The sequence below is a fragment of the Aquarana catesbeiana genome, linkage group LG05, assembly GCF_042186555.1.
Source record: "Aquarana catesbeiana isolate 2022-GZ linkage group LG05, ASM4218655v1, whole genome shotgun sequence".
NCBI lineage: Eukaryota > Metazoa > Chordata > Amphibia > Anura > Ranidae > Aquarana > Aquarana catesbeiana.
The window spans coordinates 410,271,608-410,296,569 of record NC_133328.1 but is presented as its reverse complement, the minus strand read 5'-3'; the positions used below and the strand labels follow the sequence as shown (position 1 = coordinate 410,296,569).

Here is a 24,962-nt window from a genome sequence, read left to right as displayed (position 1 = left end):
AGAGCGTGGGATGCCAATGCGGCAAGCATTGCTCTTGCCTTGGCGTCAGCCTGTGTAGCAAGGAATGTAGATGCCTGGCTGCACAGACTCTCCAGCCATGTCATGAGGGGAAATAATTCTAAGGAAGTCAGACTCTCTAGAGATGTTGAGTAAAGCAGTGGCATACTTGGCGGATGCAGCAGTAGAAACTGTCAGGACCATGGCTAAGTCAGCAGCCCTCCAACTCTGCAAGGTGGGCCATCTGGGTCAAGTCGTGAGAAGGGGATCATATTTCCAGGTCACGGCTCTGCGGACCACCTTTTGAGGGTTCCCAGCTCTTTGGACCTGTATCGGGACCTGTCAGATCTTTCTCTATATCTACATAATATTCTGCCTATTTTATAATTTTTTTTTTTGGTCCCCCTAACCAGGGCCAATTCATGGCCAGGAAGAACTCAAACAGAAGGTGTGGGGGTTAAGGAAAGAACAGACAGAAGGGTGGTCTGCTCTTTTCCGGACCCAAAGACACCAACAAGCAGCCCAAGTGACACCAGCCTCAGGGTAAGGGGGAGACTTTCTTTCTTTATTCCACAGTGGAGAAAGATCTCAGAGCGACTATATCTTGCAGATTCTAATAGAAGGCTATCAGTTGTAACTTCTCTCCCCTCCCCCACAAATCTTTATACTGACCCATCCACCCAAGGATCCTTTAAGGGCAGCAGGGTTGCTTGACAACTTGCAGGATCTGGCGGGACAGGAGGTAATTGTCCCTATACCACTGGAACAGCTCTACTAGGGATTTTTCTACATTGTCCAGAAGCCATCAGGGAAATTTCACCTGATAACAAACCTCAGGAAGCTGAACAAGTTTCTGCAACAAAAGAGCTTCCGGATGGAAAGCATATACAGTGTGCGCAAACATCTGTTGAAGGATGCCTTCATGGCTACAATAAATTTATAGGACACCTTCCTCCATGTCCCGATTGCCCTGCAACATCAGTCTGTTTAAGATTTGCAGTCCTCACGAGCAAAGTTATACAGCATTGGCAGTTTCAAGCCCAAGGGTATTCACAAAGGTCCTGGCAGAGGCATTGGCTTACCTGCATCTGCAGGGGATTTCCCTTCTACCCTATCTAGACGACCTCCTGATTTACGGCCCGTCTTTAGAACAAGTGAGAGCAGATATAGACAAAGTGATTCTCACTTTGGAGACCTTGGGTTGGATAGTGAACCGGGAGAAGTCATCTCTTGATCCATTCCAGATAAACTTTCCTGGGTTACTTGGTGGATGCAAGTGCTCAAAAGCTTTATCCCAGAGGGAGAAAGTGGTAACGGCGGTTTCATCACTAATGGAACCCAGGAGCGGCTCTTGCAGACAGGTTATGAAAATCCTAGGGCTAATGACCGCCTGCATTCCAGCGGTTCCCTGGGCTCAGCTCCATTCCAGGGAATTGCAGGTTTTCCTACTATCCTCCTGGGACAAAAAGACTGAGTCGCTGGACGGGAGGGTTTCTATCCCGGCAAAAGTAAGGGCCTCCCTGAAATGGTGGCTGGTCCAAGACAGGTTCAAGTCAGGTCGTCCCTGGGCCCAGTGGAACCCAGTAAAGATCACTAACGACGCAAGCGCCTGGGGTTGGGATGCTTACTTAAAGGACTTCCGGGCACAGGGTTCTTGGACCCCGACCCAAGCAAGGCCTCCTCCAACCACAGGGAGCTCCTGGTGGTGGGTCAAGCATTGAAGGCTTTCAGTTGGGGGGGCAAGGACTAGAAGTCCAAATACTATCAGACAATGTGACAACCGTCTTACCTGAACTGTCAGGAGGGGACGAGGTCCAGGAGACTCCTAAAATTGGCTTTAGAAGTTCTAGGTTGGGCCAAAGGAACCCTTCAGTCCATATCGGGGGACCACCAATGTGGTGGCAGATTTTCTAAGCCGACAGCCCATCCACCAGGGGGAATGGGAGTTAAACCAAGACGTGTTCCTTCAGATAAGTCAGCAGTTTGGAGTGCTGGAGATGGATCTTTTTGTCCACAGAGGGAACGGGAAGGTGGAGTGTTTTTCTCTCACCAGCGAGGGGGGATCGGAGGGAGTGGGATGCTCTAGCACAGGACTGGGATTGCTACCTAGTGTACAGCTTTCCCCATTAGCATTCCTCCTACAAAAGCTGGGCTGCTCAGAGTACAAACTGATCCTGATAGCCCCATGGTGGGACCCCCATAGGAAGCCGATCACTAGAAAGATCTACTCAAAGATCTGGAAGGTTTGTTCACACTGGTGCCAGGATAGAAAAACCTCTAGGCCTGCGATACCAGTGGTACTTGAATTTTTGCAGGCTGGGGTGGATCAGAGGATTGCCCTGAACACCCTAAAAGTACACTGTGTTTATGGACCAGAGGCTCGCGCCCTGATGACCTTTTTTATTTGGAAAGTTTTGAGAAGACAATCCCACCTGACCATATCTTTTTCTGCCTTATTACATTGATGTCAGCTATAGGTGAAACCTTCTCCAATTCAACCTCCCTAGATGACACTGTATCATTAATTGCCATAGGTCATATATGTCAAAAGGTCAAGCTGTGTTTGACTAGGTTACAGAACAATAGACTGATCCATAAGGAAATGATTCAGAACGGCTGCACTTCCAAAAATCTTTTATTGAAGCTTCAAATGACCTGTGGTTGACAGATGGAGCAGGGAACAAAGAGGTAGATGTGTTTTGCGCAAATGTTATCTTTGTCATTACCTATTGGAACTAGTCACCACAATCACCTACAGTATCTCACAAGAGTACACCCTCACATTTTTGTCAATGTTTTATTATATCTTTTCATGTGACAACATTGAAGAAATTACACTTTGCCACAATGTAAAGTAGGTGTACAGCTTGTATAACAGTGTAAATTTTACTGTCCCCCTCACACACACAGCCATTAATGTCTAAACTGCTGGCAACAAAAATGAGTACACCCCTAAGTGAAAATGTCCAAATTGGGCCCAATTGGCCATTTTCCCTCCCCGGTGTCATGTGACTCTTTAGTGTTACAAGGTCTCAGGTGTGAATGGGGAGCAGGTGTGTTAAATTTGGTTGCTTGGCTTATTATTATTATTAATTTTTTTTTTTTTTTTTTTTGAATTGCCCCCTCTCTCATACCGGTCCCTGAAAGTTCAACATGGCACCTCATGGCAAAAAACATGAGCATCTGAAAATAATTTTTGCTCTACATAAAGATGGCCTAGGCTATAAGAAACTTGCTAAGACCCTGAAACTGAGCTGCAGCATGGTGGCCAAGACCATACAGTGGTTTAACAGGACAGGTTCCACTCAACAGGCCTTGCCATGGTCGACCAAAAGTTGCGTGCACGTGCTCAGCTTCATATCCAGAGGTTGTCTTTGGGAAATAGACATGAGTACTGCCAGCATTGCTGCAGAGGTTGAAAGGGGGGGGGGGGGGGGGGGTGTCAGCCTGTCAGTGCTCAGACCATATGCAGCACACTGCATCAAATTGGTCTGCATGGCTGTCGGCCCAAAAGGAAGCCACTTCTAAAGATGATGCACAAGAGAGCCTGCAAACCATTTGCTGAAGACAAGCAGACTAAGGACATGGATTATTGGAACCATGTCCTGTGGTCTGATGAGACCAGGATTAACGTATTTGGTTCAGATGGTGTCACGCGTGTGTGGCGGCAACCAGGTGAGGAGTACAAAGACAAGTAGGTCTTGACTACAGTCAAGCATGGTGGTGGGAGTGTCATGGTCTGGGGCTGCATGAGTGCTGCCGGCACTTGGGAGCTACAGTTCATTGAGGGAACCATGAATGCCAACATGTACTGTAACATACTGAAGCAGAGTATGATCCCCTCCCTTCGTAGACTGGGCCGCAGGGCAGTATTCCAACATAACGACCCCAAACACACCTCCAAAACCACTGTCTTGCTAAAGAAGCTGTGAGAGTAAAGGTGATGGACTGGCCAAGCTTTTCCCCAGACCTAAACCCTATTGAGCATCTGTGGGGCAGCCTCAAACGGAAGGTGGAGGAGCGCAAGGTCTCTAACATCCACTAGCTCCGTGATGTCGTCATGGAGGAGTGGAATAGGACTCCAGTGGCAACCTGTGAAGCTCTGGTGAACTCCATGCCAAGAGGGTTAAGGCAGTGCTGGAAAATAATGTTGGCTACACAAAATATTGACACTTTTGGTCCAATTTGGACATTTTTCACTTAGGGGTGTACTCACTCTTGTTGCCAGCGGTTTAGACACTAATGGCTGTGTTGAGTTATTTTGAGGGGACAGCAAATTTACACTGTTATACAAGCTGTACGCTCACTACTTTACATTGTAGCAAAGTGTCATTTTTTCAGTGTTTGTCATATGAAAAGATATAAAAAGTGAGGGGGGTGTACTCACTTTTGTGAGCTACTGTATATACTGCTCTAATGTGTCATTATTGGGTTACAGGTGAACTGACCAATTAAAAACAGTACTCAGCTGATATCGCAAAGAATACCCGGCTGGAGTACACGGTACATGCACTCAAATCTGATGTGAAGAGTTCGGTCCACTGCCAGAAGAAATCTGATATGTCAATTGAACGCGAAGCAAACTCGAAACATTATTCAGAATCATTGTATGGTAACAACATACACAAAAAAAAATATAAAAAAAAAATAGAACATGTATACATATACACAATCAAGATGATATTGAGAACAAATTATTTTAAAAGCCATGTGTTAGAACATCATGAGGACTAATACTGACACTCAGTGTGTGTGTGTGTATATATGTACTGATGAGCAGCGCGTCCTGACTTTGCTCTCTTACAGCGCTATGGCCTCTGGCAGAACCTTTAGCATCCTATGCTTCCAGGCCAGGTGTCAGATGCCTGTGTAGTTCATAATTGCCTGTATCTCAGCATACAATGCTTTGAGTTACTGAACCAGAACAAGCATGCAGCAATAAATCTGTGTCTAAATGACTGATCTGTTTAAAATAGAAATGCAAAATGTGTGTTAGGGGGAAAAAAAAAAATCTATTCTATGCATCTTCTCAGCTGCATAGGGGCTTAGAGGTGGGGGTGGAGACTTCAAGTGGGAGTGTCGGCATGAGTCTTGCCACTGAAGGACAGGTAGGCTTTGCTCCCAAATAAAATGAACGAAGCAAACTGACCACACTGGGATGGGTGTGCTTTCATTGCCCTGGCATGGTCAGTTTGAAAAATAAAAGCCTGGGGACTAGCAGGATCACCAGATATTTCATACAAAGGATGCAATGCAAAGAGAATAGGATCTTTTTTAATACAAGTAATAACCTAGACATGCATCAGAAATGTTGGGGTGGCATACTTTTTAAAGTATATATGGCATTGGTTAGCATAGTAGTCAGGCAACTAGGCAATTTAGAAATGGTACGTTGGCAGCCTGAACATTCTCTTCACTAAATTTCCTTTTGAAATGGCCTGTATTGGTGTGATAAATAACAGTTTGTTTCCTTTTTCCAGCATAGATCTGACCAGTGATGAGCCAGTTATCAGTCATACAGCAAAGAACACAGCAGTGAGCCAGAAAGATGAAAGCCATTTTATCTTTGTTACATGGAATATTGATGGGCTTGACTTTTCTAATCTTCCAGAAAGAGCTCGAGCTGTTTGTTCATATTTAGCTTTGTAAGTACTTTTGTTAATATATTTTACTGCATTTAACTTTTCCATTTGCAATCTGTAGAACATTCCCCTGCATGATGCCTTGTTCTAGGGGTACAGTAATCTACACCTTCCACTGTGTGACTTCTATAGAGGCATAACTAGAACCTTCAGGGCCCCGGTGCAAGAAACTAAAGAGGCTCCCCTGACCCCCGGCCAGTGCCCTTCCCTTTTGAACCCAGTGACAGAATGCCAAGGCCTGGTTACAATTGCGACCCTGGTAGTTCTGCCACGTGTCGGGTTTTTATTTTAACCATTTTTAAAATATTTTGGGTACCCCTTTTGGACATTGGTGCGATATCAGGCATCTAAACAAACCACCTGATGTTTTACCTTTGAGACAAAAAAGACTGGGGAGCCACACAAGTCCTGCAGTGACTTAGGAGGGGAAGCTTCAAAATTACTGCAGTGGTATAAAGATTCGGGGAGTGTCACAAGTCCTCCAGTAACATGTGGAGGAAAAGCCATACAACTCCTGCAGTGACATAATGAGGTGGAGGGAAAGCCACAGTAACATGCAAAGGAGAAGGGGTTTAAATAGTGCTACACTGAGACACTGGGGAATTGATGCATATGTTATGGAGCTGCCTCAAACCGTTCAGATTCTGGCATGGTATTGTGGATTTAAATCTGGTGTTTGATGCCCGCATTTCTTTAAACCCTATTACGTGCGTCTTGGGCTGGCTGGCCCCAGAAGAGAATCCCTTACTGACCATAGCTATTAGTTGCTTATAATTTTTGGTGAGAAGGCTGATGGCTAACAGATTAGAAAGGTAAATACTTTACTCCAGCTAGAAAAATGAACCTATCAAAAACAGGGATGCCCGAACAAATGTGAAATATTTAGGGAGCTTAACCCCTTGATGCTGACTTAATGCAAATATGGGGCCTTTGTCTTCAGGGGGTTGTACTGGGGTGATGCCTACAGCTACCCTTCTTCTTTTTTTTTTTTTTGAGTGGACAATTGGCTTTCTTATAATAGCCACTCGGCTGTTATTACAGGCAGCGGGAGGGGATGTCCCACTGCCTTCTGCGGTTCACCTGGGCTCTCCCGTTCCACCTGAAGGCCCTGAACGGCCAGCCAGAACGTCCGCTGGCCGGCTGGAAAACTGAACAAAGCAGAAATCTGCTTTGATCGGGTCTCGGATCTAGTAACCCGGAAGTGATGTCATGACAAGGCGCCAGATTTAAAACTATGACCGTATTCAAAACAGCCAAACTTGGTGTTTTGAATGCTTTTAAGTGCAAAGGAGGGTTTTGAGGTCTTATAGACCCCAGATTCCTCCATAAAGAGTACCTGTCACTGCCTTTTACTGTCACAAGGGATGTTTACATTCATTGGGGGGGGGGGGCGGAGAATGTAAAGCACCTCATCCCTCCGTGCTTGCAGAAGTGACCGCATATGTAAGCTGCGCCCGCAAATGTAAACCGTTTTCAAGCCACACATGTTTGGTATCGCAGCGATCGTTAAAAATTTCTAGAGGTTACCTGTTTAGAGTTAGTGACGCCTATGGAGAGTTTTAGGTACCATAGATTGTCGCCATTCCATGTGTGCGCAAAAAAAAAAATATATATATATATTCATGAAGGTGTATTTCTTTAAAAAAAAATTGCACTTGAAAGACAGCTGGGCAAATAGTGTGACATAAAATATTGTAAGCAACAAGTGTCAGAAAAAGGCTTGGACATGAAGGGGTTAATTGGGAACTCCTAGCGTGGCAGTGTAGGTAGGGTCAATCAAAAGGTAGAAGTATAAAAGGCAGTTGCCAGACTTTTACAAACCTCATCATAAAGGCCACTAGGTCAATAAAATAGTGTCATAGTTAAAGAAGATGGTGACATAAATGTACAGCATAATACCAAGCAGTAATAAATATACCCTAGTAGTCTGAGATACACCAAGAAGACTACCAGTATCACATCACTTGGTCAGTCTGGATATAGTCCTCAGGCAAAGTCCCACATCTTTCAGAAAAGGTTTCCTTCAGGGGAGAGGTGGGGTTTATCAAATCTATAATGCAATTGAAATAATGAACCACCTCCCATCCGCGCTGTAGCCATCTTTCGTACCTGATTTGCCGGGAGGGCGTCCATGGACGTCCTCCCGTTCTTGAGCGGGCTGTGCGCCCCCTGCATGGATTGCGCAGCTCGCTCTGTGATCAGCGAGCCTATGAGACTTACTGGATCACAGATCTTAGTAAGGGGTCCGTCCCGACCCCTTACCACGTGATCAGCTGTCAGCCAATGACAGCTGATCATGTGATGTAAACAGAGCCGGTAATTGGCTATTTTTTCTCCTCGCGCTGATAGCGTGAGGAGAAAAAAAAAATGCCGATCACCGGCGGCTGTCATCGGGACAACGGTCCCGTCAAGGAGAGCAGCTGCATGCTCATCTCTACCACCTGTGCCACCTAACAGTACACAACAATGCCGCCCAATCAGTGCCGCCCGTCAGTGTCACCTACCAGTGCTGCCTTATTTGTGCCCATCAGTGCCACCTTATCTGTGCCACCTTGTCTGTGCCCATCAGTGCCGCCTCATCAGCGCATATCAATGAAGGAGCAAAATTTTATAACAAACTATGAAAAATGTTTTTTTTTTTTTGTTTGACAAAAAATAAACCCCAGTGGTGATTAAATACCACCCAAAGAAAGCTCTATTTGTGTGAAAAAATGATAAAAATTTTATTTGGGTACAACGTTGTATGACCGCGCAATCGTCATTCAAAGTGCGTCAGCGCTGGAAGCTGAAAATTGGTCTGGGCAGGAGGGGGGTATAAATGCCCAGTAAGGAAGTGGTTAATAAACCAACATCAATTGCATAACGTTTACGGTGATAAAACAGGTTCCATATGCAGAAACACTCACGTTGTACAGATGAATATCGATAAAAACAGTGCAAAATTGAAACGTCACATGGGCTGAAGTCTCCCAGGAGGAAAGCGCAGGAAGGGGGGCACTTTGCGGTCCATTGCGTATCCACAAGGGCCATCCGAGAGATACCAGGTATTCACAGGGTAGATTATTTGATAAGTCAAATGAGATTTCTAAATATATAGTGGGGGAATTTCCTATAAAGGCCCCACACAAGGAAGTCATGTCCAAAGTTTAACAAAAAATGGGGAAAAAGTATACTGGGTGGTGCGGGAACAGGCGTGGTGGGTAGGAAAAGTGCTAAGTAAATAAGGAATGCTCTTGTTTACAAGGGGCATCAGGACAAACGCCAACACTTACGGCAATGAGATGTCTGGAGGGAAATGTCACAAGGTGTTCAGCCACAGAGGGCTGCAGCAGAATTGCTGCATATAAATTCTTACCCCTGCCCTAGGACATCACCCCCCAGCCAAACAAGATGGCCCCCATAATCTGGATGGGGACGCCAAATGGCCATCCAATGCATGCGGAGGCCAGAAGCCTCCAAGTAATGTGATACTGGCAGTTCTCTGTATCTCGGACTACTAGGGTATATGTATTACCACTTGGTATTATGCTGTACATTTATTTCTTAATCTTCTGTAACTATGACTCTATTTTATTGACCTATTGGACTTTTTTATGATGTTTGTAATAAGGTTTTGCATCTGCCTTTTTATACTTGTACCTTTTTGGATGACTCTGCACAGTACGAAGTCCCTTAGGGGTTCTGTTTTTATGTATTTTTTTTCCTTTTAGTCAGGGGAGATAATACGAAATAGGTTCCTATATTAATTTCACATTCACTGTATTTGGAACCAAAACATGTATTGTGGTGGTTGTCGCTCCTTTTTTTTTCTTCTGTTCGGCTATGAGGCTATTCAATGCTTAAAAACTACGTTTGATTTCTTTAGGTTACCTAACTGCTATGGATATGTAATATGCGATGACCACTGGTGGTTATTTGACTCTCCCCTCTCCTCGGTATTTTGAGCCAGTTGGTGCCATCACATGAGTGAAATTTGGATGCTATTTGAAACCTGTAATTGATTTGCAAAACCACGTTTAACTTTGTACCTCACTTATCCTATTCTTTGTGTAATTTTCTTGTACTACATTAAGAAATTTTGGTACCGAAAATGAAGGATACACTAAGCCGAGAAACCGATAACGAAAATTAGTTTTTAAAAAATAACATTTTGATATATAAAATTGTTATATTCGTTCGACGTTATCATGAATTAAAAATCCAGTAAAGTAAGTACTTTATTAAAAAGTAACCCACATACATTGGACACAGAAAATTAAAAAAATATACAAAATTAAATATAGAAACTTACAGTAACAGTACATATGCTGCACAAGGATAATAAAAAACAAAATAAAATAAAACAGAAGGCGCGCCGCCTAATATACACATCATACTAAGAAGCCGTCAGGGTAGTTGTATCAAAGCTTATTGTCAAATTAAAACATCAGCTTCCAGTCCACAATACATCATTCACATCACATAATGGGAGTGGGACAACTGGAAAACACAGGTTAATGTGTTTCAAGGACTTGCCTCTTAAAGCCAGAGAGAGGCAATTCCTCAAAACACATTAGCCTTTTGGGTTTTTCCAGTTGTCCTATAGGTGATGTGATATGATGTATCGTGGACTGGAAGCTTACTTTGATGACAAAGTTGATGGAGTACACCTGTTGGTTTGTTGTATATTACTTACCATATTAACAAAGGGGTCTGTCTTGATGATAATGCACTAGGCTAGTGCACCCTCGGTCTTGTTTCATTTCAGACAGTGTATCCACTGACTTCCCTAGTCATAAGAGGGCATCGAGGCGAGGCATGTCCAGTGAAGCCAGCAGGGAAAAATGTAGGCAAAAGTCTGGGGCCCGCTTCCAAGCACCAGAGATTGTGGCGTTGATTTACTAAATTTGGAAAGATTGAAAAATTTAGCGCAGCTGAGTATATTGGCCAATGAGTTTAAGTTCTTCAGCTTGTTTAAAGCTTTGACAAAAAAAACCTGGAAGCCGTTTGGTTAACCTAACCTTCTATGCAGAGATAATGGGTTTTGCTAGACGAGGATGATATTTATGTGATAATAGTATGTATAACCCTTTCTTCTATGGCTGTGTTTGTCGCTTTTACCCACCAAAGACAGGTAAATATCTTGTTTTGTGAAACGGGACATTCTTGTTCAGGCAAATCTGTTTCAACACAAGATTTGTATAATCCAAAAATGGTTGATCCATTGAAAACTTGGAAAACATATGAATTCACATAGACCTTTTAGTCCATCTATTTTGTCTTGAGGCCTAACCGATTTTAACATCTCCGCCAGAAGATTATAAAATGCATTATTTCTTCAACAATACATAGTTTTGCAGATGCAGTTTCGCTGACAGCTCAGGGAGCTGTCAGCCCATAGTTAGGCCCAACAATAAACTATGTAGTTCAAAATCTGGAGTTCTTTTAAATTGAGAAAAAAAAACCTGTAGAAGAACTACAGTGAACATCCAACAAAATAGCAAAGGGCCTGCCCTACCCTTTCTATTCTGTTATTTAACTAGTCAATTATAAAACTTGAGACTTCAAAACTTGAAATAAGTTTAGTAGTTTAACTTTACAGTCCACTGTGATTGGTTGGAAATTGGTGCAAAAGTGGCACAACTAGACAATCGGAACATACTCATAGTAAATTGGACTGTGCTACTGCTTTCTAATCTATTTCAGTAAAAGTGGTAGATTTAAGAACAAAAAGTTGTTCAGCTTTCTCACAGGAGAGACAGTTCCTCTTTTCATTAATATGAGATGCTAGACTGATTAGTGTCTCACTCTCTGTGCTGGTGCTTGGGGCAGATAAATATCTCCGTGCAAGCAAAGGAAAATGGTTTTTGTTGATACGCCAGTACTCAAGGGGATTGTCGCTTCTGGTGATAGGCTTTTCAGCTAAGTCTCCAGTTGTTGGGTAATGGATACCACCGCTCCAGGCAGGTTCACCGAAGTGAAAGTTTCTCCTCTAGAAGAATAGCTATACTATAGCTATGAGTAAGCACTCTTGGTATTGTGAAACGCGTTAGCCTGTTTTGCTTTTCTGTGGTTTGTACAGTATGATCCTGTGTTCACAATAAAAGGCACAAGAAAATTTTCTTCATTGGAGTGCGGCTGTCCAGAGTTCTATTACCTTCATCCAGTTGTTGGGTAGCTCCAGATTTTGTGGCACTGCTATGGATCGGGGTGCATTCATGTAAAATTTCTTCAAACCTATAAGATATCGAGGGAGTGTGTTCCTCTTCATTTGTATGTGACCGTTTCTCTGGTATACTTTTCTCTGTGCTACACCTCAACACTCCTTCACCAGCTGCTTCCATCACCTCCATTTGAGCTTGTATCATTTCCCGTGCATGCTGCTTTTTCTCCACATTAAAATAATGCTCTTTATATCGAGGATATAGAACTGTTGCAATGCAGTACAGAGGGTTGGACTTGGTGTCTTAAAACTGGTTAACGGCCTCCAGTAGAGTGGTTTTAGAAGTTTTTTACACCATGGTCTGTTTCTACCTCTTTTCCTAGCAGACGCTTCAGTGCAGCAATCAAGGGAATAACTTCAGCAATGGAAGCATTAGCTGAGCTTATTTCTTTTAACTGTTCAAATGGAGATAGAAGAGACAAATTATTTTCAACTAACATCCACTGATGTGCACTCAGTTTTGCCGGCAGCTCGTAATCTGCAATGTACACAGCTAAAACACGCCTTTGTTCGGAAAGACTTTGCAGCATATAGTAGGTGCTGTTCCAATGAGTGGCTACATCTTGCTGCAGTCGTTTTGGTGGCATTCCAAACTGTATCTGCAAAGCTTGTAATCTGGAATAAGCAAGTGGAGAATGCTTAGTGACCCACTATTTTTCTTCCCTTTGATACAGTATCAGATATGGTGTGCTGACTCAGCAATCCCTCATTCACAGCCAATTGTAGCATGTGTGCTATACACGGTATGCTTTTAACCACTTGCCGACCAGCCGCCGCAGTTGTACTGTGGCAGAATGGCACGGATGGGCGTTGTACTGTGGCAGAATGGCACGGCTGGGCGAAACAACGTTACGTAACGTCGCTTCACCCTGTGGGCACTAGGGTGCGCACACCCCCTGCTCGCCCATAGAGCCGATGCAAGTGTCCGGCGGTCACGATCACCGCCGGGCTCCTGCGATTTCTCGGGGCACACGGAGAACCGGGATCTGTGTGTGTAAACCCAGTTTCCGGTTCTCTGAGGGGAGAACAGACAGATCGTCTGTTCATACAGAGTATGAACAGCGATCGGTCATCTCCCCTGCACAGCCCCATCCCCCCCTTCAGTTAGAACACACACTAGGGAACACATTAACCCCTTGATTGCCCCCTAGTGGTTAATCCCTTCACTGCCAGTGACATTTTTACAGTAATCAATGCATTTTCATAGTGCTGATCGCTGTAAAAATGTGTCAAAATTGTCTGACATAATGTCACAGTCCCGATAAAAATCGCAGATCGCCGTCATTACTAGTAAAAAAAAAAAAAAAAAATAGTATGGTTACCCCAATCCTTTTTCAGGGAGATAGATGCCTGCATAGGATCCTTCCTCTGGAGAGGATCCTCCCCTCGGATAGCTAGATCGACCCTTCAACTCCCTGTCAGTTGTGGAGGTTTGGCACTACCTAATTGGTTAATGTACTATTGGGCGGCCATGCTGGTAACAATTAGATGGTGGTTTGAACAGTCTAAGGCCAATGCTGCAGTCTGTCTGGAGGCGGCAGTTGTGGGTTCCTTTTAAGGGGCTTGGAAATTTGGTGTATCGGGGAGCCTTATCTAGCCCGGCCCTACTGGGCCCCACTAAGGCTACCTTGCGAGTATGGGGGGTGGCTAGAAAACGTTTTTTAGCTCCGGATAAATGGTCCCCATACTGCCCATTATGGGGAAATCCGCCCCTCCCACATTTTAGGACAATTCCAGACCCACAATTGTGGGCCCGTCATGGGATTAAGGTACTGGGGGATATTGTCTCCTCTGGGGCCCTGCTTTCTTTCCGGGACCTAGGAGAGAGGCATGGCCTTCCTATGGGGATGCTGTTCCGCTACTATCAACTAAGACATGCTTTCCGGGCTCAATTCCAGACACCGCCTGTCCTTGTGGTGGACGCGGTGGAAGGACTCCTAGCTCAGGAAACCCTCCAGAAACCTCTCTCGGCACTATACTTAACGCTGCTGCGAGTGGACTCTAAAAAAAAAATAGATGCATTATGGGAAAAATGGAGGGTCGATATCCCATCTCTGGACAGGGAAACTTGGGAGGAATGCTTTGAGGATAACTACCAACTAGTGATATCTTCCAGAGATAAATTGACTCAGACCAAGTTCATACATAGAATTTACTTTACGCCTCAGAGACTGCACAGAATTTACCCGCAGAGATCCCCAAATTGCTCAAGATGCCAATCCACCGACAGCACCTACTTACATATGTTTTGGACATGTCCTAGACTCTCTCGGTATTGGTCTGATATCTTCGATTTTCTAGACATACGTCTCCAGCTGCAGTTACCTAGAACGGCAGAGCTGGCCCTGCTGGGCATACAGGATGATGACCAAAGACCTAGGTATACTAAGCTTCTACTCTCCTTATTACTCTTTTATGCCAAAAAAGAGATATTGCTGAAGTGGACCTCCCCCCTCCCGCCCACAATGGGGTCTTGGATGGCCTCGGTTAATGCCGTATTACCATTATATAAGTTAACATATGAATAGAGGATGTCCCCAAAAATTTGAGAGGGTGTGGAGGCCATGGACTGATCCTATGTAAATCACACTATCATGCAGGCACGTCTATGTATCTGTTCCATATATGTTGAAGACGACTAGTCTTGTCATGGGGAGTTTCTGGCTGCCCCTCCCATCCTTCCCTTTTTTGCACTATTAAATACGGGGGAAGAGAACACTGCCTATGACTTAGTTGGGATTGGATATGTGTTTTTCTACTATGAATGGTATATACTGGGTACTGCCACTGTATTATTGTCCTCTCATGATTGTATCCACTGCAATATTTCATGCCTTGTAAATGCAATGTGAACCATTTATTTTTCCAATAAAGACCAACCTTGTTGTTAAAAAAAAAAAAAAAAAAAAAAAAAAAAAAAATAGTAAAAATGCCATAAAACTATGCCCTATTTTGTAGACGCTATAACTTTTGCACAAACCAATCAATATTCGCTTATTGGGATTATTTTTTGAAAAAAAAAATGTAGAATATATATCGGCCTAAACTAAGGAAAAAATAGTTTTTTTTAAATATATTTTTAGGGGATATTTATTATAGCAAAAAGTTAAAAATATTGTTTTTTTTTTTTCAAAATTTACGCTTTTTTTGTTTATAGCACAAAAAATAAAAACCGCAGAGGTGATGAAATACCACCAAAAGAAACCTCTATTTGTGGGAAAAAAAGGACATCAATTTTGTTTGGGTGCAACGTTGCACGACCGCGCAATTGTCAGTTAAAGCGGAGCAGTGCCGAATCGCAAGAAGTGCTCTGGTCAGGGAGGGGGTAAAATCTTCCAGGGATGAAGTGGTTAAGTTCACTGTCGTCCATTGCCTTTGTCATGTTCCGTGCATTCTCAGACAATCAAATGCACTTTAGACTTCTCAATGTGTCAAGCATGGTTTTTAAAGCGTCAGATATTGCTGCTGCAGTATGTGATCCTACAAACTCGCGTGCCTTAACCACTTCAATACAGGTCATTTTCACCCCCTTCCTGCCCAGGACAATTTTCAGCTTTCAGCGCTGTTACACTTTGCATGACAATTGTGCAGCCATACAACACTGTACTCAGATAACATTTTTATAAATTTTTTTCCCACAAATAGAGCTTTCTTTTGGTGGTATTTGATCACCTCTGCGGCTTATATTTTTGCGCTATAAACAAAAGACTGACAATTTTGAGAAACGCAATTTTTTAATTTTTAGCCATAATATTTAAAAAAAAATATATATATTTTTTTCCTCAGTTTAAGCCGATATGTATTCTACATATTTTTGGTTAAAAAAATTGGGGATAGATTTATGGCTTTTTTTTCTTTTTTTTTTTTTTTTTGTCAGGACTGCGATATTGCGGCGGACAGATCGGACAGTTTTGACACTAGCGGCCATCATTTGACTGTACGTGGGATGGGAACAGGTTAGGTAGGATGTTTTGCAATTGAAATTGTGGCATCTATACACTACGCTGTCAGGCTAAGCATGCTTGTTGGACTGACGTCTGAACTCCAAATGTCAGTAGCAAAACTGATTGCTATGTCGGTATTCCTGAGCTCATGAACGTGTTTTCTAACACTGCAAAAACAATTCAGGTAGACAGTTATCTGCAATGTAGCATCTGCTTGGTATTGTGTAACGCAGCTCAATATGTTGCATGAGCCTACGGAATCCAATGTCTTCCACCAGAGAATGGCTGGTCGTCTAATGCAATAAATTCCATAATTTTATCTGTAATGCCGTGAGCTTTGGGACTGTCACTCCTAATTTTTTTAACCTTTTTCGAAGACTGTGGCCACAGAAGGTGTTGAGCCTGAGGCACTTTTTGGAAGCGGTACTGTTTTTTTGTATTCTGTATGCGGAACTGGATGATGTTTTTTAGGTGGTGTATCAAACCTGTTGAAAAATGTCTTGGCACTGTACCCCCTCTTGAAAGTTTCTGCTGAGCAAAGACTGCAGATTGCAAATTTGGGGTCTTTATCGGAAACTTTAAAATATTTCCACACTGCAGATATGGTCCACCTTTGCTGATAGCGTATAAGATTAGCATAGAATGATCTATAGTAGTGGGAGTGAAATCTGGAGAGGGGGGGGGGGGGTTTATTTATTTATTTTTTTCAGTGCAGCTCTTACCATGCAAGGTAGTTATGTCTGCACTACAGTACATCTTCTACCAAAGAATATATCGATTGCATGCTATATTTGAGATTTTCAGTAGTATATTGTGTACTGTCATGTTTAACCACTTCAGCCCCGGACCATTTGGCTGGCCAGAGCACTTTTTGCAATTCGACACTGCGTTGCTTGAACTGACAATTGCGCGGTCGTGCGACCTGGCTCCCAAACAAAATTGATGTCCTTTTTTTTCCCACAAATAGAGCTTTCTTTTGGTGGTATTTGATCACCTCTGCAGTTTTTATTTTTTGCGCTATAAACAAAAAAGTGACAATTTTGAAGAAAAACATTATTTTTTTTACTTTTTGCTATAATAAATATCCCCAAAAAATATGTAAAATATTTTTTTTCCTCAGTTTAGGCCGATACGTATTCTTCTACATATCTTTGGTAAAAAAATTGCAATAAGCATGGTTTGCGCAAAAGCTATAGCGTCTACAAAATAGGGGATAGTTTTATGGCATTTTTTTAATAATTTTTTTTTTATACTAGTAATGGCGCCGATCCGCTTTTTTTATATTGTGACTGCGACATAGCGGACAGATCAGACACTTGGCGCTATTTTGGGACCATTCACATTTATACAGTGATCAGTGTGATTTAAAAATGCATTGATTACTGTGTAAATGTGACTGGCAGTGAAAGGGTTAACCACTAGGGGGGCTGTAGGGGTTGTGTCCTAGGGACTGATTCTGACTGGGGGGGGATGGGCTATGTGTGACATGACACTGATCACCGCTCCCGATTACAGGGAACGATGATCAGTGTCACTAAGCAGAACGGGGAAATGCTTGTTTACATCAGCATTTCCCTGTTCTTCCTCTCCGTGAGACGATCGCGGGTATCCCCACGGACATCGAATCCGCAGGACCCACGATCACACTCACAGAGCTCGTAGCGCCCGCAAGCCGCTTCTCAAAGGACAACGTACAGGTACGTTAATATGCCTGTACGTGCCCTTCTGCCGACGTATATCGGCGTGAGCCGGCCGGCAAGCGGTTAATATTCATGCACTTGTCATTGTAGTATAACATACTGAATTGCTATCTTTCTTTCTAAATAGTTCAAACATGCATTGCCTGTACTACTACAACTACACTAAGTAAACACTACATACAGCTGAATATCTTTCTAAATGGCATGCAATCAATGTTTTTTGTATTTATAGTGCTAGTTTATAGTACTAGTTGGATTGTCAGTTAACCACTTGCCAACCGCCGCACGCCGTTTTACGTCCAAAGTTTGGCGCTGAATATTGTTATGGCAACAGCTAGCTGCCATAACCCCGGTATCCCCGTTTTCGTGCGGCGGTTGGCTTTCAGATAAAAGTGGTCTCTACGGCGGATTCGCCGCAGGATCACTTTTATCGGTGGCGGGAGAGGGGGCCCCCCCTCCCGCGATCCGGAGCCATCGGTAGTGGCGGAGGTGATCGCGTCTGTCCCCTTGTTGTGCCTGGAGCTGAGTGAGGGGAAGATGGCGCCCACTCGTCTCCATGACACTGCAGGGCGGAAGCGGCGTCAAAACGTCACTTCCACCCATACATTTTTTTTAAATGCCTTTTTTTTTTTTTTTTATTGCATTTTAGTGTAAATATGAGATCTGAGGTCTTTTTGACCCCAGATCTCATATTTAAGAGGACCTGTCATGCTTTTTTCTATTACAAGGGATGTTTACATTCCTTGTAATAGGAATAAAAGTGACACAATTTATTTTAAACAGTGTAAAAATAAATAAAATCATGGTAAATAAAGGAAAAAAAAAAAAAATTTTTAAAACCCCTCGTCCCGACGAGCTCGTGCGCAGAAGCGAACGCATACGTGAGTAGCGGCCGCATATGAAAACGGTGGTCAAACCACACACGTGAGGTATCACTGCAATTGTTAGAGCGAGAGCAATAACTCTAGCCCTAGACCTCCCCTGTAATGCAAAACATGCAACCTGTAGAATTTTTTAAGCGTCGCCTATGGAGATTTTTGAGGGTAAAAGTTTGATGCCATTCCACGAGGGGGCGCAATTTTGAAGCGTGACATGTTGGGTGTCAATTTACTCGGCATAACATTATCTTTCACAATATAAAAAAAAATTGGGATAACTTTACTGTTGTCTTATTTTTTTTTATTCAAAAAAGTGAATTTTTAAAAAAAAAGCGCACTTGTAAGACCTCTGCGCAAATACGGTGTGAAAAAAAGTATTGCAATGACCGCCATTTTATTCTCTAGGGTGTTAGAAAAAAATATATATAATGTTTCGGGGTTCTAAGTAATTTTCTAGCAAAGAAACCCGTTTTAAACATGTAAACGCCTAAATTCCAAAACGAGGCTGGTCCTTAAGTGGTTAAAAAGGAAAGTGGCAATGCTCACCGGTGAAAAGTATTAATAGTAGCCATCCAGGAGGGACGATGCCCCCTCTAATGCAGCCCTGTATGCTCCCGTCTCCCAACTTCATCTCGTCCAAGGAGAAAATGCTCCCAACTCCAGCATCTTAGTCATGAGGAACGTGTACGCCGTCGACACAGCGAGTGACGTCACCAGTCGGTGCACCTACTGCGCATGCGTAGTTTTCGGCCCCATTGTCGACAATTTTTTTTTTTTTTTCCGGTAATGTGCCCGAAATAACAATTTTCAGCGGATATGTTTCGGCAACTGAAATTTCAGTGCGTTCCTAATAAACGTGAAAGTGGATGAACACCAGTTTTGCAGTGACTAGTGTGTTTTTCTGCATCACACTATGAGAGCCATGTGGATTCCCAAATAAGTGTGTTTTACAGTTTGTTTTTTTTCTCTAAAATTGCAGACAGTTTAGATTTAAGTATTGTCTTTTGAGATTTTCTTTGTGCTGTTTTCATAATTCAAATGCTATTTGTCTAGTTTGAGTGCTTATTAATAGAAAACAAATGTGTGGAAGGGCACCAGAATTCTGTAGCTGCATTCACAGAAATATTTCTACATGCTATTACAACGCCTCGCAAAAAGTATGGAATCACCACTCTTGGAAAATGTTCATTTAATTGTGAAAAAAAGCCTCTAAATCAGACATGCCTCAACCATTTTCATTTAATAGTCCAACCTTCTGGCTTTAAGAAACTTAAAAAAAAAAAAAAAAAAAAAAGCAAAAAGAGAAACTGTAGTCAATTGCCATATGTTTTTGCAGATTAAGAACAGGGAAAAAAAATATGGAATGCCTCAATTCTGAGGAAAATATTATGGAATCACCATGTGCTTACATTCTGCTAATTAGTCTGCAGTTAGAGTGCTTGAACACCTTGGGGAGCTGTTGCACCAACTTGATTGACATGAATCATGGCTCCAGCACGAAGGATGTCAGTTGAAACAAAGGGGAGGGTTATAAAACATCTTCCAGAAGGTAAATCCTCATGGAATGTTGCAAAAGATGTTGGTTGTTTCCAGTCAGCTGTGTCTAAAATCTGAACCAAGTACAAATCAAAGTGGAAGGTTGTTAAAGGGAAGCGTACTAGTAGACAAAGGAAGACATCAATGCATCAAGATATAAAACGTAAAGCAATATGCCTTTAAAAACAAAAAATGCACATCAAAACAAATGAGGAACAAATGGTCAGAAACTGGAGTCAATGTCTGTGACTGAACTGTTAGACATCGCCTAAAGGAAATTGGATTTACATACAGAAAAGCCAAACTAAAACCATCATTAGAGGTTGTAAACTCGAAAAAACAAACAAATCATACTAGCTCATTATGAAATACCTACTAACGAAGCCCTGCATCGGTGCCAACGCGCCACCGAGACGGCTGACATCTTCCCTGGTGTTTCTTCCGGGTTTGCAGGCTCTGGTACTGAGCGGCCAAAGCTGCGATGACATCACTCCCGTGCAGCCGCCGGTCATGGCACAGGGCTCTGAAGAAACTGCACATACGGCTGTTCCTTCGGAGCGCATGCGCCAATGATATAATCGGCAGCTTTTATAGTAAATATCTCCTTAACTGCAAGTTTAGGAGATATTTACAGTATCTACAGGTAAACCTTGTTATAGGCTTACCTGTAGGTACAGTTATAACTTTACTTCCTCTTTAACACCTAAACAGAAAAAAAAAGGTTACAGTGGGCTAAAGAAAAGCAATCATTGACTGTGGATGACTGGATGAAAGTGATATTTAGTGATGAATCACGAATCTGCATTGGGCAGGATGATGCTGGAACTTTTGTTTGGTGCCATTCCAATGAAATTTATGAAGAGGAGTGCCTGAAGAAAACATGCAAATTTCTACAATCATTGATTTGGGGTTGCATGTCAGAAAGGTACAGGGGAAATGACAGTCATTAAATATTTAGTAAATGCACAAGTTTATATTAGAGTTTTGGACACTTTTCTTATTCCCTCAATTGAAAGCATGTTTGATGTAATTTTTCAGGATAATGCATCTTGCCATAGGGCAAAAGCCATGAAAACTTTCCTTCAAGAAACACCTATGTCAATGGAATGGCCTGCAAATAGTCCGGACCTCAATCCAATTGATCTATGGTGGAAATTAAAGATAGTGGTCCATGACAAGGCTCCAACCAGCAAAGCTGATCTGGCAACTGCAATAAGAGAAAGTTAGAGCCAGATTGAGGAAGAATACTGTTTGTCAATAGCTAAATCCATGCCTCCAGAGAATTCAAGCTGTTATAAAAGCCAGAGGTGGCACAACAAAGTACTAGTCGTGTACTGTAGTGTTGTGGAAAAAAAAAAACACACAATTCTATAATAATTTCCTCAGAATTGAGTGATTCCATGTTTTTTTTTTTTTTTTTTTTCCTCTGCTTGATATGCAAAAACTGTTGCAATCGACTTCTTTTTTTTAAATGTTTCCTAAAGCCAGTAGGTTGGAATGTTAAATGAAAATGGTTTTGAGGCATGTCTGATTTAGAGGTAGGTGGTTTTTTTCACAATTAAATGAACATTTTCCAAGAGTGGTGATTCCATACTTTGTCAAACAATTAACAGAAGTGATGACTGAACAGATTGTGGAAGCAGTCCTTTTCATTTCTCAGACACAATGATCAGAAAATTTTGGGGTGATCACTTTTTGGCCCTTAGTAGGATAATGAGCCTTCAATACTGAATCTTATATTCGCAAGCCACATATGTTTGTAAAATACTATTATCCTTTCGTCCAAATTGTCCTGGCTGTAGAGATGTCTGATATCTCGAACTAATGACGAAAAGTGTTAGGACTGATTCTCAATAACGGTTGGGGCCAGTAAAACCCTGCAGTTGAGCTGTGCTTGTGCTACCCCCAACCACTACCCCCTTTAGGCGCAGATGCAGCAGCTATAATATGGCTTACCTGTAGGTACTGTAAATATCTCCTAAACATGCACGGTTTTGGAGATATTTACCTTATACGCTTGCGCTGACTTCATGGGCGCATGCGCACTGCAGAAACTGCTCGCTTGTGCCATTTCTTTAGTAGCGTGCCATGACGGCGGCTCCCGTGCATGCGCGGCAGTGATGTCATCGTGGCTCCGGCCAATCACAGCGCCGGAGCCTGGAAGTAACTCCGGGAGACATGACATTGGTCACAGCGATGTGCGGGGCCGCTGCAGAAGCTTTGACCTAAGGTAAGTACTTCATAATGAGCTAGTAAGTGATGCATACTAGCTCATTTTGCCTTGGTCTTACAGGGTTGGGTGTATTTATTTTTTTGGGGGTTTACAACCACTTTGAGTCACTACTACAACAGTTGCAGTCAGAATACCTAAACTCGTGTTTTCTTTCTAAGATTGATAAATCCTCCGAGCTCTGCTACCTAAACTGGAGCAGCTGTCACTCTTGTAAGTACTCTCAATGCAGTCCATTGTGGACTACGAACTGGCCAGCCATCACCTAGCCGACTGGTATGTTCAGCTTGATGATCACCGGAAGCCCAGGGTATCATGAGACTTGTCAGTATGGGTGCAAGTGGCCAGCAGGAAGTTGGACATGTGTGCACGGCATGTGGGTTTCATGGAAAAGTTGTACATTTTTGGAACATATAGTGATGCAGCTTTTTAAGAGTGATTTTTGTGTAAGGATAATTAACCATACTTCATATTTCTTTTATCCCTATAACAGGTACAGTCCAGATGTTGTGTTTTTACAAGAGGTTATACCTCCACTGTATGACTATCTAAAGAAGAGAGCGGTTAGCTACACCATCATTACAGGTATGTGTTTTCACCATTCTAGGGTTTTCATTTGGAAACATTGTGGAATTCAGTCTTATACAATACACCTCTAATTATTATATTATATATTTATTTTTTTGGGGCATTCTGGAGAAAACTAACATTACATGCTCTGCATCCTTAAAGTGGTAATAAATCCAAAAACAAAAATGTAATATATTGCAGCTTAGCATTCAAATATGGTGGGTGCATTTTTTTTTGGCAGTAAACTAATGATACATGATTTAAACCATGTTGAAATCAAACTAGTTATTTACAATGAACATGGCACTAAGTATGCTCAAATCTTTCTTACTGTCATAAAGCATTTTTTTAAAAGCTGCTGCTTGCTGTTCACTGGCGCCATACTAATTCTGGTCTTCCGCGTCTCTTGTCATTTAGTTCCACCCGCAGTAGCTTTCCCTCTCCATAATTCTGCGCATTAATAGCCGTATCCAAGCCTCTTCTTCATTTCCGATTACTTCCGATTATTTGAAATTATTCATTTTTAGGAAATGACAATGAATACTTCACTGCCATTATGCTGAAAAAATCCAGAGCGACACTAGTAAGCCAAGAAATTATTCCTTTCCCAACAACTTCCATGATGAGGAATTTACTGGTGGCGCATGTAAGTTGTTTTTTTGTTTTCATAATATATAAATCTCAATCTCTCTCTGTGTATGTGTGTATGTGTGTGTGTGTGTGTGTATATATATATATATATATATATATATATATATATATATATATATATATATATATATATATATATATATATATATATATATATATATATATTAATCTAAATGACCCACTAAGATATAATCAGAGCATATACAGTATATTGCACATTTCATATATGCAGCAGCTTGTATACTGAGTGGCAATACATGTACTCCTTTTCCTAAGCCTAAAGGTTTACCACGTTTAAATAATCAAAACAGCATGTGACACTAGAAAATTCATTTCCTGGAGAAAGAGTGGGAATGCTGAATTGCTAAAGCTAACTGGATGAATAGCTTAAATCTGTAAGAAAAAGTTAAAGAAGTGAGAATAGTTGGAAAAGTAGGAATGGTTTTAAAATAAAAATGAATTTCATTAAAGTTTAATAACACCACTAATGTATGAAAGATGTGGAATATTTAAAGGTTTTTTTGAAAAGCGTTTTGATCATTAATCCCCACACCTAATGAGTGAGAGACAGTGTGAGAGAACCCTTCAAACAAGCCTTAATAAATCCACAACAGTACATGCAATGGAAACAGCGACTTCACCATTAGAGACACATGGCCTTTGTGAACGTATCGGTATAAAATTTATGTTGATAAACTTAAAAATGTGGGCATGTCAGTGATTTAAAAAAGTTGGCTGTGCGTTTTGCTGGGAAGTGTAAAGAATTTTATACAGGACAGTCAATGGAAGAAAGTGTAGAACTCTTATCATTTGGAAGCTCAACCAGCCAAAAGTAAAAGGCGTATCACAAAACTGAGCACATTGCCTGAAACTAGACAAAAATACCTACGTTTTGATGTATAAATTGTGTATGACAAGTAGATCTTGTGGGCGTGAGAGCAATTTATAGAGAAGGAACTAAGATAATTTTTTTAAGGCTCTAGCTATGACATCATCCACTCTAAGCAGCCCGATACACACTCTGTTTAATCGATAACATTTCCTGAAATGATCATTAAACTTAAACGGCTTTTTCACAAAAACTGTAAAAGATATCAAACTGAAAAGATATAGCCAGATAGCGGAATATTTTGTGAACATTTTAAAGTTTTTTTTTTTTTGGCGTCTGTAGGTGAAAGTATGAAGGAGCTGAAACTTTTGGGAGCAGAAGAAGATTTTAAGGATTTGAAGCATGCTCTTTCACTTCAATGTTAAAAAAAAAGTGTTAAAAACCTTAATATTTTAAAAAGTATAAATAGTAAAAAAAAAAGTTAAAGTCCCATCATTAGCTGAAAGAGCTGAACATTTTAAAAGTTGAATGGTTTTAATAGCTGAAAGTATGCAGAAGTTACGCAGAGCCAAAAAACGTATGGAATAATAAAATTGAAAATAAATAAAAACGAATAATAGTGGGACTGCTGAAGCAGTCCCACTAAATATATTCATTGCAACTGTAGCTACCTGTCACAATCTAGTACAAAATTTCACTGATCTCCATCTGTATATGCATGTGTGCATGCATTGGTTTGCCTGTCTCTGTTTACCTGAGCAATTGTGCGAGTGTCGCTGTCCA

At 41.8% G+C, this 24,962-nt stretch overlaps 1 protein-coding gene across 2 annotated transcripts in view; it reads left to right on the top strand.

Annotated features, from left to right (window-relative positions):
* Positions 1-24,962, top strand: part of TDP2 (tyrosyl-DNA phosphodiesterase 2) — a 56,341-nt gene that overhangs the window by 10,524 nt on the left and 20,855 nt on the right. For both annotated transcript variants that reach the window (XM_073631161.1, XM_073631160.1), the window contains exons 3-5: positions 5,478-5,642; positions 22,623-22,714; positions 23,227-23,345. In XM_073631161.1, coding sequence (XP_073487262.1) covers positions 5,478-5,642; positions 22,623-22,714; positions 23,227-23,345 — 376 coding nt within the window. The remainder of the gene's footprint in view (positions 1-5,477; positions 5,643-22,622; positions 22,715-23,226; positions 23,346-24,962) is intronic.